The sequence below is a fragment of the Ictalurus furcatus genome, chromosome 21, assembly GCF_023375685.1.
Source record: "Ictalurus furcatus strain D&B chromosome 21, Billie_1.0, whole genome shotgun sequence".
Lineage (NCBI taxonomy): Eukaryota > Metazoa > Chordata > Actinopteri > Siluriformes > Ictaluridae > Ictalurus > Ictalurus furcatus.
The window spans coordinates 12,100,324-12,125,104 of record NC_071275.1 but is presented as its reverse complement, the minus strand read 5'-3'; the positions used below and the strand labels follow the sequence as shown (position 1 = coordinate 12,125,104).

Here is a 24,781-nt window from a genome sequence, read left to right as displayed (position 1 = left end):
GTGTGTGAACGTACCTTAATGCAGGACAGGGAGCAGGACAGGGAGCAGGACAGGGGTATGAGTGAAGTTCATCAGCAGTAAACACTTCCCCTTTAAATCTGCAGCATCATTAAAGGGACATTTTTCTTTCTTTTTTTCTTCCGGGAGTGAAACTGGAAGAGGGAAGTGAGTGAAAACAGAAAAAGCCATGAATGGTTCCCACAATGAAACACACACACACACACACACACACACAAAACCCAGAGAGACAGAGAGAGAAAAGAATAAAATGGAGAGAAATGATGCAAAAACACACAAAAAGGGTTAAATAAAGGTCAATTGAATTCCTTCTTCAAATAAGGGTCATAATTTAGCGACAAGCAGCTCTGACAGTTTAGGGAGTGTGTGTGTGTGTGTGTAATATATATATATATATATATATATATATATATATATATATATATATATATATATATATATATAATTTCTGTGTTATATTTACTTGTTTTGACTGACACACACAAATCAATAAAGGACTCTGCCACGTGCAGAGAGAAAGTGAAGCTGTTAAATTTTTAGCTCTTTTATAAAATAAATAATAAACAGTCTGATTGGACTCTGCGTCACAGAGAGCTGGAGTGAGAGCGAGTCTGAATTTAACGACACGACGCTGAGCAGAAACAAAGACACAGAACAAATTCAGGAGGGAAAAATGAAAAATGTATCCAGATGTTATCGCTATAAGAGGCCAAAGAGAGGAGGAAAAAAAAAACCCTCAGTTCTTCTCGGCCTCGTGGGCCACATGTGCAGCTCGCACTAGCTCTGTTTTATTAAACCAAGACACAAAAACAGATTAAATGTGAGACGTTTCTTCATTTATCAGCAGTTTTGATTCAGTACTAAACCCTGAAGTGTGTCTGATCCTCTGTACGATGATCAAATTAACAACTTTAATAGCTTTTTTAAAAATAATTTTTGTTTATTCGTTGCCATCTCGCTAGCAGAAGACGTTATCAGAATGTTTAATAACCTATTTAACGTCTTTAATAAGTTTTGGCTAATACGTTCACGCAACCTTCTAAAAATGTGTTCAGGGTTAGCTTCACAACGTTATTAGAACGTTACTCACATTCTACTGCCTTAAGAAACACACACACAGTAACACTCGGAAAATGTTTGTCGTTGTTCCTAATAATATTCTTACAACTAAAAACGTTGCGGTAACACTGTAGGAACGTTTAAATACCTGCTATGCTAAACGATTACAGACACTGTGATGTTACTAACGTTACAGCAGAAAATTTGTAAAATTTTCTAGCATTTAGGGTGCGCTAATTATTGTGTACTGGTTGTTAAATTTAGAACAAATTAGCTCAACATTAGCTACATTCTTAGCTACGTTACTAGCTAACAGTTTATTAATGACAAAAACCTGCGCAGGAAAATTATCATTCACTATCATTACTGCAGTTTATATACATTTCCTGAAATAAGAGTTTCCAGACTTATAAAATTTTAATGTAAAAAAACACACACACAGCACAGAGTTCACACACAAAACTGTAAAACAGATAAAAATATAAATGCTGTGATAAAACACAACTGGTATAGAAGTCACTGCTGCCACCATACACCATACACACGTAAACATCTCACTGCTAGCGGCTAATGATCTGAAGAAGGTTCTGTATTGAAGAATGTTTTTTTCCTCACTGTATTAAAAAAGTAGTTGCAGGTTCAGTAAAGGTGAGAAAGAGGAAAACGAGGTAACTGAGCTGTTAGAGATCAGACTGATTTCTGCTTTGGAGCTGCAGACTGATTCTGTGCTGGTTCTCCACACATTCCTTCAGTTTGTCCTCCGTCAGAGTCAGTCTCTGTTCCAATATGGCCACCGTCTACAGACACAGAAAGAGAGACACACGCAGGGGGACAGGTAGAGAAAGAGAAGAGAGATGAGTGTTAGCTGACTGTTGTTTCTGGGTTTTCTTCACAGCTCTCACAATGTTTCAGTCATCAGCTGCTGTTGTTTTCCGCGGCCGACTCGTTCTGTGTCTTTCGGATTTCTTTCTTTTTCAGGACATTCCAGATTGTTGTATTGGTTATACCCAGTGTTTATTTAATGCCTCTGATTGATTCTCCCTCTATTCTCAGATTCAAAATAGCTTGCTTTTCTGCCATAGACATCTCTCTGATCTTAATGTTGGTTTATCCTTTTTAACAACAAATGCAGTCTTCACAGGTGAAACTGAAGGATAAATCCAAAAGCAGATGTTCAGAGCTATTTACTATTTGAATGATCAATCTAACAGGACACACCTGTCAATCACATGTTCCAGTATTTCTGATCACTTGAAAGAAAAAAAAAAGATTGGGTTCAAACAAAAGGTTCTAAGTTGATCAACACATCTGGATGTAAACATGAGGAAATGAAAGCTGAAATTCTGATCTATCCATCATCTCATTCTTCTTTTGATCTTAAATCCAAATGTCTTCGACGTATAGTGAAAACAATAAAATTGGCCTTGCTGTTCTATAATACTTTCGAGGGGACTGTATAAGAATGATTATAACTTGTAAATGAGGATTGAATAAAGACTAAAATGAGGTGTTTTTACTCGTGTTTGGGGAGAACGTGAATAAAGAGATGTGATAAAATAGAAACAGTGTTTTTAGTTAATAAACAACACGGCGAGTGTTTTCCAAATCACAGACTCGCATCGTTAACAGTTAACAACATCAGAAACTTGTAAAAGCTTTGTCATGATAGGGAAAGTTTAACAGGCAGAGCACCGTACTGAGCTTCATTTACACGGCTGAACTCAGATGGCTGAACTGACCTGTGGAATGGAGAAGTTCATGCTGCTGCGGTTGCCAGATGTTTTGTATGTAAAGAGACTCAAGTGATGATTCTTAACACGAGAACTGAGATATTTTACATTTAGTGGTGGAATCACGACCCACCATCACCAAAGATATTCCACAGTGTGTCCGGAAGGTCAGGAAGCAACGGAAGTAAAACTACATCTACTTTATTTTGTATTTATTATTTACAGCATGCGTTCTACAGGCTCACATTTTACGCATTTTCTCAGCCTCTGTATGAAGTTTTTACGGATTTTGCTCAACATATTTGCTCAAACACTCTCTTTCTGTTTATTACTGAGTTCTTATACAAAATGTTGTTCTTCACTGCTTACTAGAATAATGTGGGTTTAATCCAAAAGCTCAAAATAACAACTCAAAAACAAGTCAGTTAATAATAATAATAATAATAATAATAATAATAAAAATGTCAGCATGTGTTCTGTCGAAGGAATGTTCAGGAATAAAAAGACAGACACAATATTATTGTAGACATTTAAACAATGTTCATGAAGCAAATCTGTCCTGAGGGATCTGTGGAATTTATTTTACACTTTAAACCCAACACAAGGCTACAAAAACCTTTGAGGAAAAACCCATCGTCTTTCTCACATGATTCGTTTTTATTTAGCTGACATTGTGTAAGAGCTCAAGATCTGAATAATGTTTAAATGAGACTCAGTTTAGTTCAACTCTGAGGTCTGAATACAAACGTGTGCAATTTCTGTAGTTAACGCAGCCTGCTAGTGTCTGATAGAGTTGTAGAGCGGAGTTAAAAAAAAAAAAAAAAACAACTAAGAAGACTAGAAATACAAAACTAATTCCTGCAAATTATAAACCAGCCTGAATAACCTCAGCAGCAGATTGTTGTCGTTTTTTTTTTTAAACCAGGGTATGTATAAAATCGATTAACAGCACTTTATTTCTATTTCTGACTGCGAGATATTTTTGACCTTGAAGCCGTATGAAAGGCTCAATAACCTCGTCTCCTGTTTCACACCAAAGGGAATTAATCAGGTTTTACATTTCCTTCATGCAGCAGTGTGATTTTCTGATCAATAAACCACAGAGAGAGAGAGAGAGAGAGAGAGAGAGAGAGATCAGACGGATGCAGGAGGACAGAACGACACATCGGATTTAAAATATAAAAGTAATTGTGGTCTACATTTCTTTATCATTTATGTAGATTTTATAGGGGAGATAATCCTGAAGATTTCTGCTCTCAGACTTTAACAAAAATAACCCTGTATTTGAGAACTTAGCTTAAAATTATCTTTAAACAAAAAAAAAGAAAAAAAGTTGTGACTACTTAAACGTGAAAACTAATTCCACTGGTGAATATTTTAGATATCTTTTTTATAATTATAGAAAGCTGTAGCTATTAGTGTTTATAATCTTTATGAACTCTATTTTGTGTGTGTGTGTGTGTGCCTCCTCATATTCTTGTAAATTACTCATCACTCCCCTCCAGCTGCGGGGGTTTTTGTTGTTATTGTTCATTTATACGTTGCTCTGTACATCAGTAAAAGCACCTCGACCTTGTCCAAAAAGGAAGCCGGTTAAAAAAAAAAACCTAAGTGTAAAATAAAGGTCATAACCTTGAAAAAGGAAGTGTAGAGTTTATAATAAGCCGTGTTATGGGAGGTTTTAGGGAACAGACACTGGAATCAGAAACACCGTGTTTAAAAAAAAAACTCGAGATAATTTTAAACTTTCTGTTTCTAATGAAAGAAGAAAAAGGATCTGATGATGTAGAGGCACTAACAAGGAAACGCTAACAGACAGCATTTAGTGTACGTTGGTGGACTCTCCGTGGGTGTACTCCGAGTGGGGTTACTGTACTCCGAGTGGGGTTATTTCACTCAGAGTGGGGTTACTGTACTCCGAGTGGGGTTACAGTACGGGGTTACTGTACACCGAGTGGGGTTATTTCACTCAGAGTGGGATTACTGTATACAGAGTGGGGTTACTGTACTCCGAGTGGGGTTACAGTACGGAGTTACTGTACACTGAGTGGGGTTACTGTACACCGAGTGGGGTTACAGTACGGGATTATTGTACTCCGAGTGAGGTTACTGTACTCCGAGTGGGGTTACTTTCCTCAGAGTGGGGTTACAGTACGGGGTTACTGTACACCGATTGGGGTTACTGTACGGGGTTACTGTACACCAAGTGGGGATATTGTACTCCGAGTGGGGTTACAGTACGGGGTTACAGTACTCCAAGTGGGGATACAGTACGGGGTTACCGTACACCGAGTGGGGTTACTGTACACCGAGTGGGGTTACAGTACAGGGTTACTGTACACCGAGTGGGGTTACTGTACTCCGAGTGGGGTTACAGTACGGGGTTACTGTACACCGAGTGGGGTTACAGTACAGGGTTACTATACACCGAGTGGGGTTACTGTACTCTGAGTGGGGTTACAGTACAGGGTTACTGTACATCGAGTGGAGTTACAGTATGGGGTTACTGTACACCAAGTGGGGTTACTGTACTCCGAGTGGGGTTACTGTACACCGAGTGGGGTTACTGTACTCAGAATGGGGTTACAGTACGGGGTTACTGTACTCCAAGTGGGGTTACAGTACGGGGTTATTGTACTCCGAGTGGGGTTACTGTACTCCAAGTGGGGTTACTTTCCTCAGAGTGGGGTTACAGTATAGGGTTACTGTACACCAAGTGGGGTTACTGTACTCCGAGTGGGGTTACAGTACGGGGTTACTGTACTCCAAGTGGGGTTACAGTACGGGGTTACCGTACTCCGAGTGGGGTTACTTTACACCGAGTGGGGTTACTGTACTCCGAGTGGGGTTAATGTACTCAGAATGGGGTTACAGTACGGGGTTAGCGTACTCCGAGTGGGGTTACAGTACGGGGTTAGTGTACTCCGAGTGGGGTTACATTACTCCGAGTGGGGTTACTGTACACCGAGTGGGGTTACAGTACGGGGTTACCGTACTCCGAGTGGGGTTACAGTACGGGGTTAGCATACTCCGAGTGGGGTTACAGTACGGGGTTAGCGTACTCCGAGTGGGGTTACATTACTCCGAGTGGGGTTACTGTACACCGAGTGGGGTTACAGTACGGGGTTAGCGTACTCCGAGTGGGGTTGCATTACTCTGAGTGGGGTTACAGTACGGGTTATTGTACTCCGAGTGGGGTTAGAGTACTCCGAGCTCCACTTGGCTCAGGAACCACATTAATAATTATGTCATGTTCCTCAGAGTCGCAGCTTCACTTCGAGTTTAGAGTTTAATCTCCCCGCTGAGGTTCTCCGTTCCACCCAGCATTAATAATTCAGTAGCACTCAGTGAAGTGTACACTTCTGTGAAGGTCACTACAGGCCTCTCACATTAGTACAATAAGGTTTTAGACAATAAGACCAGTTCATCCTGTAAACCCACTGCATTCAGTCCTGCAAACACCACTTCACTTCTAAATGTCCGGAATAAACGTCAAAACATAAACACAAATAAAATGATATCGAACTGAATTTAGCATGATTGTGTGTTTACATTTGAACATGATAACTGAAGTGTAAACATTTTTACACTGTGTGTGTGTATATGTACCTGTGTGAGGACGTCGAGCTGACCCACTATGTGCTGCAGTGTTGTGGTAAGCGTAGGAGAGATGGGCGTGTCTGACACAGACTGATCAGAGTGATCTGATTGGTCCGGATCAGGGTGGGTGGAGACATGGCGAGCTTCTGGTCTGTGAGACGAGTGAATGCTTAGACTGGAGCTGCAGTGAGACACGTCTGGTCTGTGAGAGACGTCCGGAGCCTGAGGAACAGACACGCACACACAAACACTGAGACGCACTGTTAACGTCTGTGAGAGTGAGCGAAGACAAAACGTAAACACAATAATAACATCGCTTCTATAAGATATGATTTGTGTCACTGTACAAAACAGTCACAAAGTCACATGATCCACAGCTTTCGCCTTTATTTCGGCGAGAGAGTGAGGTTTGGGGATCAGGTGTGTTTCAGAGGGGAAACTGTCTCCAGGTGAAAGATGGTGACGTGTGTGAGCCTCATCTGACAGAAAAATAAACACAGACAGACACAGAGAGACAGACAGAAAAATAAACACAGATAGACACAGAGAGACAGACAGAAAAATAAACACAGACACAGAGACAGACAGAAAAAATAAACACAGATAGACACAGAGAGACAGACAGAAAAATAAACACAGAGACACAGAGAGACAGACAGAAAAATAAACACAGATAGACAGAGAGAGACAGACAGAAAAATAAACACAGACACAGAGACAGACAGAAAAATAAACACAGACAGACACAGAGAGACAGACAGAAAAATAAACACAGACAGACACAGAGAGACAGACAGAAAAATAAACACAGATAGACAGAGAGAGACAGACAGAAAAATAAACACAGACAGACACAGAGAGACAGACAGAAAAATAAACACAGATAGACAGAGAGAGACAGACAGAAAAATAAACACAGACAGACACAGAGAGACAGATAGAAAAATAAACACAGATAGACAGAGAGAGACAGACAGAAAAATAAACACAGATAGACAGACAGATATGGATGAGCACACAGATATACAAATAAATATGACCGGTAGAGAAAGAGTAAACTGACCAACAGACAAGACAGATAGGAAGACAGAAAGATTGACCAACAGATGGCAGAATGGCAGACAGTTATGAGACAGATAGAAAGCTTCATAAATAAAGAGAAAGACAGATAAAACACAGAGAGACAGACATAATGAAAAGCAGAGAGAGAATAACAAAAACTGTCGCCATCTCTCAGTTTTACTCTGTATCCATCTGTCTGTCTCTCATTCCATCTGTCTGTCTCTCATTCCATCTGTCTGTCTGACTCTACATTCTCAGGTCTGGCCGATGTCTGAAGAGGTAATGCCCGTGTGTGTGTGTGTGTTGTAAATCCATCTGCTGCTCATTAGTCATGATGTTATAGTGGTGTGTGTGTGTGTGTGTGTGTATGTGTTATAAATGTATGTAATAAACATAAGGCCTTGTGCTGCTTCTCAGGACTTGAATTTGAGTTGAGGAACTGAACACACCTATACTCATTAATTTATTTTTTTTTTAAAGTTGTGTGAGCTAAATGTGTTAACAGAGATAACACACACACACGCATGCATACGCATGCACACACGGTTTGGTCTGTAGTACTGACCCAGAGAGCCAGCAGTGTGGAAAATAAACAGAAGGACAGCTGTCCTGCCATAAAGTTCCTCCTGCAAACATCTGGCCTACAGGTGCAGCTCAAGATGCTTCTGCTCCAGGCAGGTAAATATTTACCTCCTCTACTGCACCCTAAACTCCCTAACCACCCCCTCATCCCCTGCGGCTTTCTACATAAACATGATGATAAAGCAGCACAACAAAGCTGCTTTTAAATGAAGCGCTGTAAACACACAACCTGGAAACATCAAATGTGACTATAAATGGACAAAAAGTACTCTGTATTGTTCTTTAATGATGTGTTTTGGTAAGTTGCAGTGGTGTAAAAGGAATAAAACACTTTGGGGACGTGCTGTTAAGAGCTGGGTGTGGTAACTAACTCGCGCAGGACACACACAAATGGCTCTCTGGAATTGTGAGGTGTGTTTCAACATCCCAAATATAATGGGATAGTAAACAGAGCAAAATAACGACACGGTGTTTAATCAGTCCGCAGCTCAGACGTGTGTATTGTTCACGTGTTAACACTCGCCATCACACCTCGTTCCACTCCATAAACACTGCCTCCTCCTGTTTACCTTTCAATCAGCGCCGGAGAAATTAACGCTAGCTCAAGTCATCCTGATAAATCCTCATAAACTAAAGACAATCGCTGTAAAATTCCACAAATCTTTATTCTCATCTTCTGTTTATTTAAATGCATGAAAACATTTTTTAAAACTTCTCGGATAAACGACTTAAAAAAAAATAAAAAGAGTATACGAATGTGCTGAGGACGAGTGTTTGAAAACGGCAGGATTATCTGTTTTTGAGTGGAGGATTTATATGTAGCTCAGCGCTGACACACACACACACACAGACACTTTAACACCCTTCTGATGAATCACCTGCACTGGAAAAACCAACAGTGGAAAATTTCCTGAGGCTCCAATGAAACTGTGACAGAGAACTCAATACTCACTTCCTACACACACACACACACACAGAAAGCCTAAAGCACAGGAAATGGGTTTGTATTGCGAGTGTAGTTGACAATATGACTGTATTATTAAAGGTGTCATTACATGTATAATAAAATGAACACGTGAGTATTTTGTTTTGTTTTTATAACATGAATATATTTACATAAATGCATATTTATGAAATTATTTTTAAAAACCAAGCTTATTGGGGGGAAAAGTTTTCCTATGTGCTATTTTAGAAATGTTTTAATTCACTGTGTAAAGCATGTTTACACTGCTGCGCTGAACACCGTGCGTGTGTGTGTGTATGTGTGTGTTGAGATGTACTGTAGGTGCATTATAATTCGAGAGTGACTAGTGATTTGGCTCCGCCTCCTGTCTGTCTGCACACGTGAGAGAGACAGATGTGCATCATGAAAAAACCCATGTCATTCTCCATCACTCAGCTCATTTAAATCTAAATGCACTATTTTACTTCTTTATATCTATATAATATTGTATGTAAATATATAAATACGTTTATAGTTAATTTAACCAGAGTTTTAAAAAATAAATAAAATATAACATGTTCACATGAAGCAAAAAAAAAGGGAAAAAAAGAGACAAAAAACACAGAAGAAATGTAAACTCCTCTGTCCTGAAGATGTCTGAAAACTTAAAGTTATAGCTTCACCTCTGACTGTTACACAGCAGTGACACTGGAGACTCCTTCCATAAACGTTACATAAAGTCCCTGTGAATGAGCCGTTACTATAGAAACCAAAACGTATTAGAAGGTATTAGAATTATTATAAACCTGCTCTGCTATTATAGAAAACTAATCACCAACTTCTAACCAATCACAATCCAGAACTCAGCAGCGGTGTGTGATGTGTGTGGTGTAATGAGTAACGTTAAAATATTTCCATTGTTTAATGAAATGATTTGTATCTTTGCTTATGGTTTATTTTCAGAAACACTATCAGCTAATTGTTAAACGTAACCGTCGGAACGCATTTTAACAGCTTATCTGGAATAATGGGATAGCCTTAACTGAAAAGGCCACGCCCACGTACTAAAAAAAAAAAGCAGAACAATACTGTAAATGTGTTTAACTACACCGAGTTAATTATAATTACACAAACACATCATTAGAGTGACGCTAAACATGATCCGAGTCCACTTTAATACCAAAGTGCATCGCGTGAGTGACGTTAGCATTTAATCATCTCTCTCGGAGCGTCTCGGCCACGCCCACTTCACTGAAAAGAGACATGTAAACACGCTAACCAGATAAACCAGTTACATCAGGAGAGTAACACACACACACACACACACACACACACACACACACACACACACAATATTTAGCTGTGACTTAGTATTTAGTTTCTAGCAAAAAATACTGAATAACATTTAAATGAAAAATAATTCTAACAGAATATAAAGATATAAAGAGCTGTAGGACAAATTCTGTAAGGATGTAGATTAAGTATGATATGATTTTTAAAAAACATAAATTTACTTTTTTTTTTTTTTACTATTTTATGATGTTATATTTAAATACGGTTGTGTTACTGATGTGGTCGTGTACAACACTGAGAAGTGAAAATACACCAACGGCAAAAAAATTTAAACCGCATAAAATTTTAAAGTACATTTTATTTACTTATTAATACAATTATTTTGAATTAATTTACTAATAAAATTATTGCAAAATAAATCTCAGATGCTATTAAATATCAAATAATAATAATAATAATAATAATAATAATAATAATAATAAATATTGATGTGCAATATTGAAGTCTAGGGTGGATTTTACCTTATACATTGTGATTTTAAATTATTGAAGCATAAAATACCATCTTTCAACTTTTAAACAAAATAATTATAGTGTTAAATAAAAAAATCTGACAAAAAGAGCGAGAGAAACTTAACTGCAAGTTCTCATTTAATACTGCACGAATCACACAATTATACAAACATCTGGTGATAAATGTTTAAGCAGAGAATAAAACTAAATAACAGGAAAGTGTTCATATAAAATTAAATATGAATAAACATTAATACTTATTATATTTTAATACTAAGAATGTTATTTATATCAAATTGTATTTGTTTTCTATTTAAAACAAATCAGTGTACAATTGAATATGAATAACTCTGAATACGTTATATTAGTGTAATATTTATTTTATATTTAATATCATCTAGGAATAATATGCAAATCTTAATTAGAAGAATTACATTTAATTACTGGGAATTAAATAACAATATTAATATGTATTATATGAAAGTAATAATGATATTTTATCTGAAATATAACTATTAGTTATAAAAGTAAAATATAAGCTCAGTAATGTGTCTCACGTTAGAAAAGTCATTCTACACACACACAGCTAACACTCCAGTCTTCTTATACTTAATATACCCACCTGTAATAGTAGTAGTAATAATAATAATAATAATAATAATAATAATAATATCATCATCACTCCCTGTGTGTCTGAAATAAAACCTTCTTCAGCTGCCTCTGGGAGAACCCTTAAAGGTTCTGTGTAGAACCCTACACCAGACACATCCTCATCACTCTACAGCCGTAAGTAGGGGTTAGTCGCTAAATTTCATCTTATACTTTATTATTATTTTATTTCATTTGTTGCTTTTTAATTTTTAGTAATATTCTTCCTCCACATTAAACTTAATTACAAATATTATATTATTAATATGTCCAAGTGTTTTATTCCTCTTTCACCACAGCAATTTACCAACGACTACAATTTTGACTCATTAAAGAAAATGTCATACTTTTTATGCATTTATAGTTACAGCCATACATGTTCCAATAAACTCCTTAAAGAAAACTTCACCATATCTATAATTTTATAAAGTCCTTGTGAACGAGCCGTTACTATAGAAACAATAATGTATTAGAGCGAATGCATTAATATAAACCTGCGCTACTGTCCAAGCTGCTGTTATAGAGAACTATTCACCACCTTCTGACCAATCACAGTCCAGAACTCACCAGCAGCATGTGCAATTCATTCATGTGTTTTTAATCCACTGTACAAAATAAAAATGATGAGAAACAAAACTCATCATGTTGAAGTGAATCTCTGCTGTGAATCTCACACACACACACACACACACACACACACACAGCAGTGTAACTCGGCGTGTTGTTCCCTCTGAAGGTGAATATGAATCACAGCAGTTAATAAATCCCTCTCTCTGGAGAAAAGGACCAAAGGACACACGGGTTATTTATTACACCCGCCCTGACACCGGAGATTTCTTCTCCTTCTTCAACTGCAGATGGCTTCTCTTTCATCAGATAAAGCTCAGAAAGAGCCACATGATCTTCTCAACCAACCATGTACATGCTAAAATTTATTTAACAAATATTTCTGGAGATAAAGTTATGAAACGTCCCTAAACAGGAAGAGAACCGGGGGACTTTTAATCTCCATGCACTAATTCATTCAACTTCTTATGTATCATTAGAGACAAACAATTGTTATTATTATAGCACCTGTGATAATGATAATGAATCTTTACTGATTACATATACATTAGAACACAGTGAAATTCTTTTCTTCACATACCCCAGCCTGTCAGGAAGCTGGGGTCAGACTGCAGGGTCAGCCCTGATACGGAGCAGAGAGGGTTAAGGGCCATGCTCAAGGGCCCAACAGTGACAGTTGCAGTGCTGTGGCAGTGCTGGGGCTTGAACCCCCGACTTTCCGATCAGTAACCCAGAGCCTTAACCGCTAAGCCGCTACTGTGTGAGGAGTTAATATGCAGTGTGGTGTGTGCAATGCTAAACTGGTAGCCATAATCTAGGCCATGGTAGCATGGTAATCTAGCATGGTAATCTAGCATGGTAGCATTAAGGATGAATAATGGGGGTGAAGAGTGGAAGAAGCGGACTTCACCCTGAATACGTCTCTGCTGTGGACATTTTATTATTATTTTAAAATGACTACTGGATTAAAACCAGTACTGGGTCATGTGATTAGACACTGTGGAGGAAGAAAAGGGGTGAAAAAGGTATGAGGCGAGGGAGGGGAAGAAGGTAAAACATCAGGAATGTGTGGAACGCCACGTCTATGTGAGATAACGAGCTACACACTCAGGCTTTATTCAGCTCACACTACACTTCTGTCTTTATTCCTCCTCTACTCCTCATTTACTCCTCCCCTATTCCTCCTTTATTCCTTCACCACTCCTTCGCTACTCATCATTTACTCCTCCTTTATTCCGCCTCTACTCTTCCATTATTCCTCAACTCCTCCTTTATTCCTCCACTACTCCTCATTTACTCCTCCTCCTCTACTCCTCCTCTACTCTTCCATTATTCCTCAACTTCTCCTTTATTCCTCAACTATTCCTCATTTACTCCTTCACCACTCCTTCGCTACTCATCATTTACTCCTCCTTTATTCCGCCTCTACTCTTCCATTATTCCTCAACTCCTCCTTTATTCCTCCACTACTCCTCATTTACTCCTCCTCCTCTACTCTTCCATTATTCCTCAACTTCTCCTTTATTCCTCAACTATTCCTCATTTACTCCTCCATTATTCCTTCTCAACTCCTCCATTATTCCTCAACTCCTCCTTTACTCCTCCACTACTCCTCATTTACTCCTCCTCCTCTACTCCTCCATTATTCCTCCTCAACTCCTCCTTTATTCCTCCACTACTCCTCCCCTATTCCTTCTTTAATCCTCTACTACTCCTCATTTACTCCTCCTTTATTCCGCCTCTACTCTTCCATTATTCCTCAACTCCTCCTTTATTCCTCCACTACTCCTCATTTACTCCTCCTCCTCTACTCTTCCATTATTCCTCAACTTCTCCTTTATTCCTCAACTATTCCTCATTTACTCCTCCATTATTCCTTCTCAACTCCTCCATTATTCCTCAACTCCTCCTTTACTCCTCCACTACTCCTCATTTACTCCTCCTCCTCTACTCCTCCATTATTCCTCCTCAACTCCTCCTTTATTCCTCCACTACTCCTCCCCTATTCCTTCTTTAATCCTCTACTACTCCTCATTTACTCCTCCTTTATTCCTCCTCTACTCTTCCATTATTCCTCCTCAACTACTCCTTTATTCCTCCCCTATTCCTTCTTTAATCCTCTACTACTCCTCATTTACTTCTCCTTTATTCATCCTCTACTCTTTCATTATTCCTCCTCAATTCCTACTCCTCTCACTCTGCCTCCTGGTATTCAGGGGAAAAAGGATTTGATTTTGTTCTTCTCTGAAATATAGTGATGCATCAGTCATCATTGAAAAAAAAAAATATATTATATATACATACACACACACACACACACATACATACATACATACATACATACATATATATATATATATATAAATTGGTTTTCAGGTCATGGGAAAATTTTTACTTAAACTTTTGGTGCAGATTGTCGTGCTTTCAACCTTAAACTGCAAACAAATGCATCTTTTTTCTCTCCCATTTTTTTCATCACAAACTGTAAACAAATCATCTCAGTTTAGTGCAGACCACACAAACATTTTCTTTTCTTTTTTTAAATCACAAACTACAAACACGTGATTTGTTCTCTGTTGAAGTTACCTGTAAAATTGTCAGTAAAAAGATTTTTTAACCATATGCAGGTAACTGAATTAGACGTGAGCTGGATGATGAGGATTTGTACCTGTACAAACCTGAGCGTTAGTCGTCTTCTGCTTCTTCAGCACGTCGCCGTAACCTGCAGCGTCGAAATTCGTCTTCCAAACCATCACCTGTACACGTGATCATTGTAGCGTTCAGCCTTTCATCTCACACACCACTTAACACTGCTCTGTTATAAATTAATACATTTAATAAAACTCTTAAAGCTCACTTAAAGGCATTGACACATTATCTCAAAACATTCCCTCATGGATTAAAAGTAAAAAAAACCACCACACACGTCACCTGTTCATCTGAGCCTCCAGAGGCGAAGTGATCTCCAGTTGTTGAAAACGCTACACAGGATGCCGACCCCTAAAAACACACAGAAATAATTCCAGATGTTTCAGAATGAACACTTGCACTATAGATAGTAAAATCTTTATTTATTAATGTTTTTATTCTGAAACATTTTTTACTAAAATATCACAAAACCACAAATGTTCAGAAATGGCAGTCACATGAATAACTTTTTTTGCATTGTTTGTGGAGCTCTTGTAGCAGTTACCATGGTTACATTTAGCTAGGCAAAGCTAGGAGACCTCACAAGCGGCAAATTAAATTAATAATTTTTAAAACTGCCTAGCAGCAGCAGTGAATATCTAGTCATTTTTCAAGTTTAAGAAACACAGTATGATATCAGCATCAATTGTGAGTGAAGGTTAAGCTATTATCACAAAAATTGTCATTTTTATAATCTATATTTATTTATATTATCTATATATGTAAGTGTAAATGGTTAAATACCTAGTTAGATAATACCTACTTCCAACACTATTCAATTTTGCATTCCAAACCTGTTAATTGTCAAAAATGTTAATTATGTTAAACACCACCATGATTTTAAATCCGTTTATTATTAGTCTTATTAGATTACGCAGCGCATCCGCCATCCGTAAGTCATTTCACGTTCCTGTCTCGATTCGCTTATCTGACATTTTATTTATCTACGTTTATATTTAGAAACCTGCTCTTTTTTCTAACTTGTACCAACGTACCCTGATGTCAAATGAGCTACAAGAACAAAATGTATTTTAAAATGGATTAAAAAAACAGGCATTTTACAAAATGCACCAAAGAGATTGAGTCATTTGACATCAAGAATGAATCACAGCCATGAATGATTCATGATTCATACTGCAACTGAATTGGACTGTATTGAACTCCCCTACTGAATCACTGAATCATACTGTACCCTACTGAATCATACTGCACACTAAAATCATTCTACATTGAATCCTACTTTATTAACTTTATACTAAACTGGTGAGTCGTGTTTAATTGAATTCTATCATATTGAATCATCTTTTATACTAAAGAATTGTTAAATAATATTGTTTAAGACGTTGACTCAAGTGACACTAAATCAACGAATCAATTTGAATCGGATTATGACCGAGTTTAATGAAATATCGAGTTGAATCACACAGTATATAATTATGTACAATTTGATTCATCGTTCATAACAAAGGAGTCACACAATGGACCTGTCCTGTTTCTACTGCACTGTGACTAAGATAATTTGGATCAGGATTCTAGTGTCTGTGCTGATAGAAAAAAAAGTATTAAAGTCTCTGTGTCTGTGTGTAATGTAAGTGTGTGTGTATGTGTGTCTAAGATGACTCATACTGTACATGACTAAGACGCCCCTCCTTTAAAATCATTCTACCTAGATAGGTAACTATGTGTGTGAATGTGTGCGCGTGTGTGTGAGAGACAGCGAGCGGCAGGGTGTGTGTACTTGTACAAACTACACACCCCAGAGCCATAAAGCCGACATGTCATTCGAAAATAAGTGCCTTGTACACACCGCTCCCTCTGGATTCCATACAACATATATTTATCTGGATTATTCGCCTTTTCCGGTTCTCTGTTTCATCAACTCTGGGTCACGTGATCCACTTTTCTGTGAATGAGTGTGTATGTGGACACTGTTAAATTTGTTTAAACTGGATTTTATTAGGGGGCCAAGCATCGGAGGTGTGTATAAACCCTACAGTAATTGTATTTGTAATTGTACACCATAATGAATTTGTGATTTGCCCAAGAGGAAGTCGGCCATTTTGAGTTTTAACAAAAACTTTTTTTGCTTCTTCTTTTAAAAATCATAACAAAAAACAGATTGCAGCACCACAAGACAAACCCAAAATAAACTAGCATCTCTGCTTTTTGATATGTGAGACATGTCCATAAACTGCAAATGAATTTGACGGTGAAGTCACCAAACAGAAGTGAGGCCATTTCTTTCATACATACACACATACATACACACACACACACACACACACACACACACACACACACACACACATATATATATATATATATATATATACACACATATACACATATATATATTATATATATATATATACACATACACACATACATACATACACACACACACACAAGTATATAAAATATATTATATATACACACAAATACATATATACACAGACACAGATATACATATTTATATATATATGTGTGTATGTATATATATATATACACAAATATATATACACAAATATATATATATATATATATATATATATATATATATATATATATATATAAAATTTAGCAACGTGACCTGATTTGAAAAAACATGGTTCAAGTTCATTTGTAACTCGGACGGGCTACTGAGTACATCTCCTTGGGAATAAGCGCTGATGGGCCCAATGGTTTCTGATCATCCTATTTCACTGAGGGGGTGGAGCCAAAGAAGTGCTTGGCCCCCTTAATCGCTGCTTGCAGCTATATTCCTTTCTATGATTAGCTTTTGAAAGGTTCAAAAGGGAGAAAAAAAATCTGAGTTAGTATCTATTGATCTGCAGAGGGCGCACTGACTGCAGAAATGCATTGAACACTTTTTATTGAAGTAATAACGTGTTTTAAGGGAACACAGTAATTACCTTTTGTACCAACGTGTTTACCGTTAAAGAAAATGATAGTTTTGAGTTCACACACCCTTCAAACGCTAAACTAAACCTGATAAAGTGACTGATTTGTTCTAGTTGCTGAGTCAAAGCCATGATGAACAGACTGTGGAATAAATATGCAAATAAATACTTTTTTTTTTTTTTTTTTTAAAGGCAGACACATTGGAGAGACAGACTGTTCCACTGCAACACTGACTAATAATCACTCAGAGTCACAGACCGTCTCACACACACACTCAGCCAGCCAAAAGTCACAGCTTCTATCATGGCGAGATCTTCACGCCTTTCATCAGGACAATCTGAAGTGAATCCCACAGACAGTGAGAACATGACGAGAGACGACTTTGTTAATTAATAAACCTCGCACAGTGCCGAGGAGCGCAGTCACTGAGGAGAATAACGGCAAGCGAGAGAGCGAGGGAGAGAGGGAGGGAGGGAGGCGTCCTCACTGAAAAATCTTTAATAACTAACTTTACAGTGTTTTACAGCATCGGCAGATAATCAGAGATCACACAATGGTCTCACTTTATATCATAAACATGGCTTGGCAATAATATCATATAATTCTGTGTATGTGGTGCTGTTATAGGAAAATAATCAACAGCGGGGTGGTGTGATGAAGCAGAGTTCCTGTTATCGAGTCTGAAGTTGATCATTTTCCTATAACTCTCTCTTCAAGTTAATGAGACGTAAAAAAATAAAACGCAGCATGTCGTCTTTTGCAGCCGAGAAACCGCACAGAAGCGTAAACTCTGTCTCCTAAAGATGTGTGAAAACTTAAAAAGTTACAGCTTTACATCTAACTGTTACAAAGCGCTGACACTGGAGACTCCTTCAGTCCACATTAAGGATGTCGATGATTACACAATGAACGAGCTGTTACTATAGAAACGGTAAAGTATTAGAACGAGCTGTGATTTGCAGCTGCACTACTGTCAGAGCTGCTGTTATAGAGAATTAATCAACACCTTCGTGTGCGTGTGTGTGTGTGTGTGTGTGTGTGTGTGCGTGTGTGTGTGTGTGTGCGCGCACGCGTGTGTACCTGGTGTCCATGCAGTGTGTATGACAGTCGGCCCTCCAGCAGGTCGAGTATTTTCAGTGTGGAGTCAGTGGAGGCGGTGATCAGGTGATTACCGGCCGGGTGGAAGGACAGACAATTCACCGCTCCACTGTGGACTGAAATGAACACACACACACCTAGTGTTATGAATAAAAGGTGTCTCTCTTACACACACACACTATAATTTCTCCTACAGCATATCTGAGGACACACTATAAACACTGGTTGTCCTAGAATGACATCATCAGGACTGAATGTGTAAAAATGAGAGTGGAGCACCCCCTGAAGGACAATGACTGCCACTGCCAGAGTCAAAACAGCACAATAACATCTATTATATTAAACATATAAAGGTCTGATTAAATGGATTACTGACTGCTTTGTGTCTTTGTCTGTTATATGTTTATCAGCATCTGGGTCTCAGGGTCAGACAATAAACATTACATTAGTAGTATTAGCAGCATTAGTATTATTAGTAGTAGTTGGACTGTTGTATTGATCATTTTTTTCATATTAGTTTGAAAAACATGAATTTATTATAATATAATTTATTCCCCGACTGTGAAACTTGAGCACAGGGATATAACGAGTGTCTCAGTGATCACCTTGGTAATGCTGGAGGAGTTTATGAGTGCGAATGTCCCACACTTTAACCGTGCTGTCTGTACAGGCCGCAGCGATGCAAGTCCCACTGGGGTGAAATTCAGCGTAATTCACGTACCTGTAACAAAACAACAAAACAACTAATCTAACAAAACTAAAACATTTTTTAAAGCACTGCAAGGAAAAGTTTATGTAAGATTTAAGGAAGGAGTGTCGGTGTCAGTTTAAAAAACCCTCCCAGGACACTGTGCTGAACGTTCTTTACTCAAGAACAAACATCACCAACATTTAGCCACTCCTGCTGTTTGTGTCCTCTAGTCTGCTCTGGGGCTGCTGAATTAAATTTCTAACGTCGAATCTAGAAATAATAGTTGTAATGCTTGTAATAATCCAGACGCAGTCAGTAATGTGAGAGTTTGAGCCCTTTGAAAGAGTGTACTTGCTTTATTACGCTGTTATATTATCATTATATCAGCGGAAAAAACTGGTCTTAAAATGACAATAATATCGTTTATCGCAATTATTCCTGGGACAATATATCGTCCAGTAAAAGTTACTGTGACAGGCCTAGCAGAAGCCAATAATTCATGCATCATTCGTGGATACTGCTATAAGGTAAGCGATAACAGGAACTAATTTGTTTCAGAGATATTCCACAACATTAAAAGTAACTATAAACGGTTAAGAAGTATGACGTGTCGTTCGTTAATAAAGAAAAAATTGCCATTGTTGGTAAGTTGCTGTGGTGAGAGGAATAAAACACTTGGGGAAGTGCTGTTAGAGGAAAAGAATCGTGGGGTGTCGTGATGAAGTGGAGTTACTGTTACTCCCCTGAAGTTGATTAATTTCCTGTAACAACGCCACACACAGCGTTCTGAAACCTGAGACACCTCAGCCAAGTATAAAAACTGCTGGGGTTTTTTGTGGCTTTTTCCTTCAGGTTTATTTTTCTTAAATCCAGATAAACACTGGGTCCACACACCCGCTGTGCTCGCAGAAGGAGTGAACGCACTCTCGGCTGTTCTTGTCCCAGATCTTGACCGTTTTGTCATCGCTGGCAGAGACGATTAATCTCCCGTCTGGAGAAAATCTGCAGAGAGACAGAGAGAGACAGAGATCTCTGATGGGGAAAAGTACATTCGAGCAAATCTACACAACAACTAAAGAACAGAATGATATCCCGAGGATACAGTCATTAATCTAAAATAATCTGAGAAATCTTAAATAATTATAACACACAGGTGAGATTATTAAACATTATCTACACAGGTTCTGATCTGGCAAAAACATTTTGTGGGAAATCACTTTGATTATTTATGAAAGCGATCAGATCTGAAATGAAATAATACCGATTAAATTAAACTAATTGAAATACAAGTACATATTTTTATACAATAATGAGAAACGCTACAGATAAATGTAGATATAAATATAAATATCCATCAATAAATATTTGTTTATATAAATGTTGCTATTAGAGACAAATATTTATAAATCATTTTTATATACAAGTTTAAATATTATATAAATTGTAACTATAAATGTTTATAAGTTATTTAAATGAATATATTACAGCTAAATATTTATTATTTATAATGTAAATTTAAATATTAAATTAATATTACAGAAATGTTATAACAGTTATATAAATGTTGAGATTATAGAGACATATTAGAGATAAATTTGCCTTTACTAAGATATCATTATTTGTCACAAAAACTCGTGTTAGGTTTTTCAGACTGTGAGATGATGTCATATTTCAGTACGGCACAGGAACCCAGGACTCTGAACACACACTGGGCAGAGTCTGAGCAGGGTGGAGTGATAACATCATTTTCAGGCTTAAGTTTTAGTTAACATGGACTGTATCTAAATAACGACGAACTTGTGTGTGTATGTGGTGATGTTACACACTTTGCACAGCGAACCCAGTTGATGTGTCGGTTGAAGGAGAAGAGGAATTTCTGCCGATGGACCGTCCACACCTTCAGTGTTTTATCGTCTGATGCAGTGACTAACGTCTGTCCATCGCTGCAGAAGTTCACGCTCCGCACCGTCCCAGTGTGAGCTTTAAACACACTCGACTCACCTCTCCTGACACACAGACACACACAATAAAACCACTGGAACACTTTTTTTTTTCAATTCAGACTAGAAGCAGGGCCAGGTGATGTGACGATATAATATCGATATTGTGATAGATTACATCGATATCATGATATCTTTTTATTACTTTTTGATTTATTTATTACAAACTGACTGGAAGAGGCAGATGCTAAAATTTTGGTCTTTAAAAATGTAAAAAAAACCCAAAAAAACCAAGATGGAAGAGTCGACTCTCTGTGCTCAGATGAAACAAAAGTTCACGAACACCACATCACTGCAATCAGATATTAGTTCTGATTCTGACCATGTGTTACATCATTCTACTGCCCTGTGTGTGTGCGTGTGTGGTGAGGGGGATGAACAGATCATCAGTGTGATATTAGCACACACACACTCACACGGTGGGGAGCCAGAGGCGTACGGTCCGATCCCGGGACGCCGAGGCAAGGAGCTGTCCTGACGGAGAGAAGTGGACACACATCACGCTGTCTTTATGTCCAACAAACCGGTACGACCTCATGTGAGGCTTCACGTTCCAGATCATCACACACGAGTCCAACGAGCCTGTAGCTGTCTCACACACACACACACACACACACACACACACACACACACACCTTGCTCATTTATGCTCTTTGTTTGAAACATAATACTAAAACTCAAACACCTGTATAAACCCTATATGTCTAAGTTCTAATAACTTCCTAAATTAAACTGTGATCCTGACACACACACACTTTGCGACGGTAAAGAGATAAAAAAAAAAATAAACGCAAATTTAAAATGTAAAAATGAATAAAGATATTTAATTGTTTTAATAATTTGTCCAAATGTTTACTGGTAAAAACCTGAATACAGTAGCGTCATTTATTTAGAGAAATAAAGAAAAACTAGAGAGAAGAGTAACCCAAACATATTAGTTTCACAATAATAATAATAATAATAATAATAATAATAATAATCTGATTGTGTACCGATCTGTTTCATGTTGGAGTTAAAGTCCAGGCTGGTTATAGTGTCTCTGTGGCCTTTAAAGTTCCTCTCAAGTGTGGGATCCTCCTGAATAAGCAAAGTAAAATAACAACAAAAAATATATACATTTTAATAAAGTCATTAATGCACTTACTGCTGTAAACTTTAAGCTTGTATTGTGTTTTATATATAAGTTCTGTAACTCACCAGTGTGCAGCTCATTTTCACAGAAAGCTCTTTAAAGTTATAAATAAATAAAATAATAAATAATATGAAAGTAAAGCAGGAAGAGAGACCTGTATGAACAAGTCGTTATTAATGACGCCTCAGCACCTGCTCATTACTGTCACCTGCGCTAGTCACGGTTAGCAAGCCGGCTAATCTTTTGCTAGCTACTATCCAAACAGACAAACTTGTTCTAACTCCTTTATTTAAGAAGTAAATACATGATACTGATTTTCTCAGACGACAGTTAAAGCTATGCTATGCTATGCTATGCTATGCTATGCTAACTCCGTTGTTAAGATGCTACGTGCTAACAACAACTAACCGTTTCATGTTACGCGCGCTATATGCCGCTTACCAAACCCCGCCTACTATGCAACACTTTTACCGGAAAAGTCCTTCTTCTTCGTTGATGACTTCTTGGCAGCGTGCACCGCCACCTACAGCATAATCGTGTAATCACAAGTCAAAAAAGTATTATTACATAATGTTATAAATCTAATTTTCTTCATATTAACATCTACAAGTTGGATAATGTAATAAGAAAAAATGTGAAGCTATTAGCGAGCAAATGTGCTGTAATTATCAAAACCAATATATATATATATGGCTTTCCATGTTGGGACTGTTTTTTTATGATGAATATCTCAGTGATATAGAGTCTTAGTGCAGTGCTTGCACATGTTTGGTATTTTACAATAATCATGCACAGATTGCATTAAATATAAAATTGAAAGGAAAGAAGCAACAACAAAACTTAGCCACAATTTTTTTGTCTACCAAACAAAAGTATGAATTCAGATGATTAATTATTTTGCCCAGTGTTCACTTGACAACAATGAAAATAACACTCAGACAGGGCCATCTGTTTAATTTGTTTTATTTGTATATAAAACGGTAGCATTTAAATAACATTTAGAGTAATTTCCCCCCAAAAAGCAGGGAGGAAAGCTGGAAATTGTTGGTTCAGACACTAGGTGACGGTAAAGAACTACAAATAAAATAAATAAATAATAAAGTGGATAGAGTTGAAATGTTTTGCTTCATGAACACAAAGATGAGTCTTTACATTTCTTCAACCTGGTAAGTTGGTCACATTTTACTGGTAAGTTGATGTAATAGATATGTTAAATTCACACATTTCTCATAGAATCTTTTAATTTAGTTATATTTTATGATTATAAATACATCAAACAAGTAAAATGGCTCAGTTAGGTGGTGTAGAGAAGAATTATTTCAGTTAGGTAATACTGAGAAAATAGGAAATAAAAATGTAATCATGAGCTATATGTCCATTTTTCTTTTCGATCTATAGATTTACACTGAATACACATGCTGCAGTCTGATTTAATTGCACTGTGTAAGTAATAAACAATGAAAATAATCAACAAAGCACATTAATCTATCTATTAGTCATTATTAGACAAAGTTTACTAACAATCTATCTCCAAGTCATTATAATAATGAAACAGATTTTATTACTGTCTAATAAATAAATAAATAAATAAATAAATAGAATCACAAAAAAGCTGCATATTGTTCTCCTTGAATCTTCTTAAATGCTTTACACTCGGGCACGGTCATGTGATTTCCCTCTTCAGGGTCATATTCAGCGACAGAGAAGAAAAGCTTCTGATAGTTCAAAGTAGAAACCGAGGAGTCTGTGGAGGAAAATGAACTCTTTCTTCTCTAATAATACAGTAGAGTACCATGGGCGCATCCCAAACTACACACCAAGCTTACTATAGTGACCACAGAGCATTGTGGGTATTCTGTATTTGGATGATTAGGGTGTAATTTCACACACACACACACACACACACACACACACACAGATCCGTTTCCTGTTTCAGACAGAATTTTACTTCCTGTTTCCTAAAGCAAACTCTATAAGGAAATAAAGGAAAGTGCTGAACGAGAACGAGGCCCTAAATGTGCTTCTAGAAGATTCACCTACGTCACTTGAACCTTCACACACACTCACCTCACCTCTGGCCTCGAACCTCCAAAAAAAAAGTGTGTTTATTCGTTGTTAATATTTAACGCAGAGGCAGTGGATCAGAGGTTTTTATCTGAACCTTTACCTTTATCCCTTATTTCATCAGGGCAACACAATGGACATCACTACAGACACAAACCCTGTTCCATCAGCCCAGCTGCAGTTTTACAGCAAC

General features: G+C 37.4%; 1 protein-coding gene across 1 annotated transcript; it reads right to left on the bottom strand.

The window, feature by feature from the left end:
* Positions 1 to 1,381: 1,381 nt before the first annotated feature.
* Positions 1,382 to 23,190, bottom strand: poc1a (POC1 centriolar protein A). Its single transcript, XM_053652796.1, has 11 exons — positions 22,590 to 23,190; positions 22,385 to 22,469; positions 21,809 to 21,980; positions 21,219 to 21,398; positions 20,287 to 20,394; positions 19,307 to 19,422; positions 18,684 to 18,817; positions 14,946 to 15,014; positions 14,693 to 14,770; positions 6,417 to 6,629; positions 1,382 to 1,874 (listed from the first exon to the last, which is right to left on the bottom strand). Exons 1-11 carry the CDS (start codon positions 22,602 to 22,604, stop codon positions 1,758 to 1,760), a joined length of 1,287 nt encoding a protein of 428 aa, XP_053508771.1. The 5' UTR covers positions 22,605 to 23,190; the 3' UTR covers positions 1,382 to 1,757.
* Between the last annotated feature and the right edge of the window lie 1,591 nt (positions 23,191 to 24,781).

What these genes read in the sequence shown, in the direction of transcription:
- poc1a (XM_053652796.1), bottom strand. An exon ending in CTCCAACATGAAACAGATCG is followed by an intron (nt 21,981 to 22,384) that starts GTACACAATCAG and finishes TGTGTGAGACAG; the next exon opens with CTACAGGCTCGTTGGACTCG. An exon ending in AGAAGACGACTAACGCTCAG is followed by an intron (nt 6,630 to 14,692) that starts GTTTGTACAGGT and finishes TCTGTTCCTCAG; the next exon opens with GCTCCGGACGTCTCTCACAG.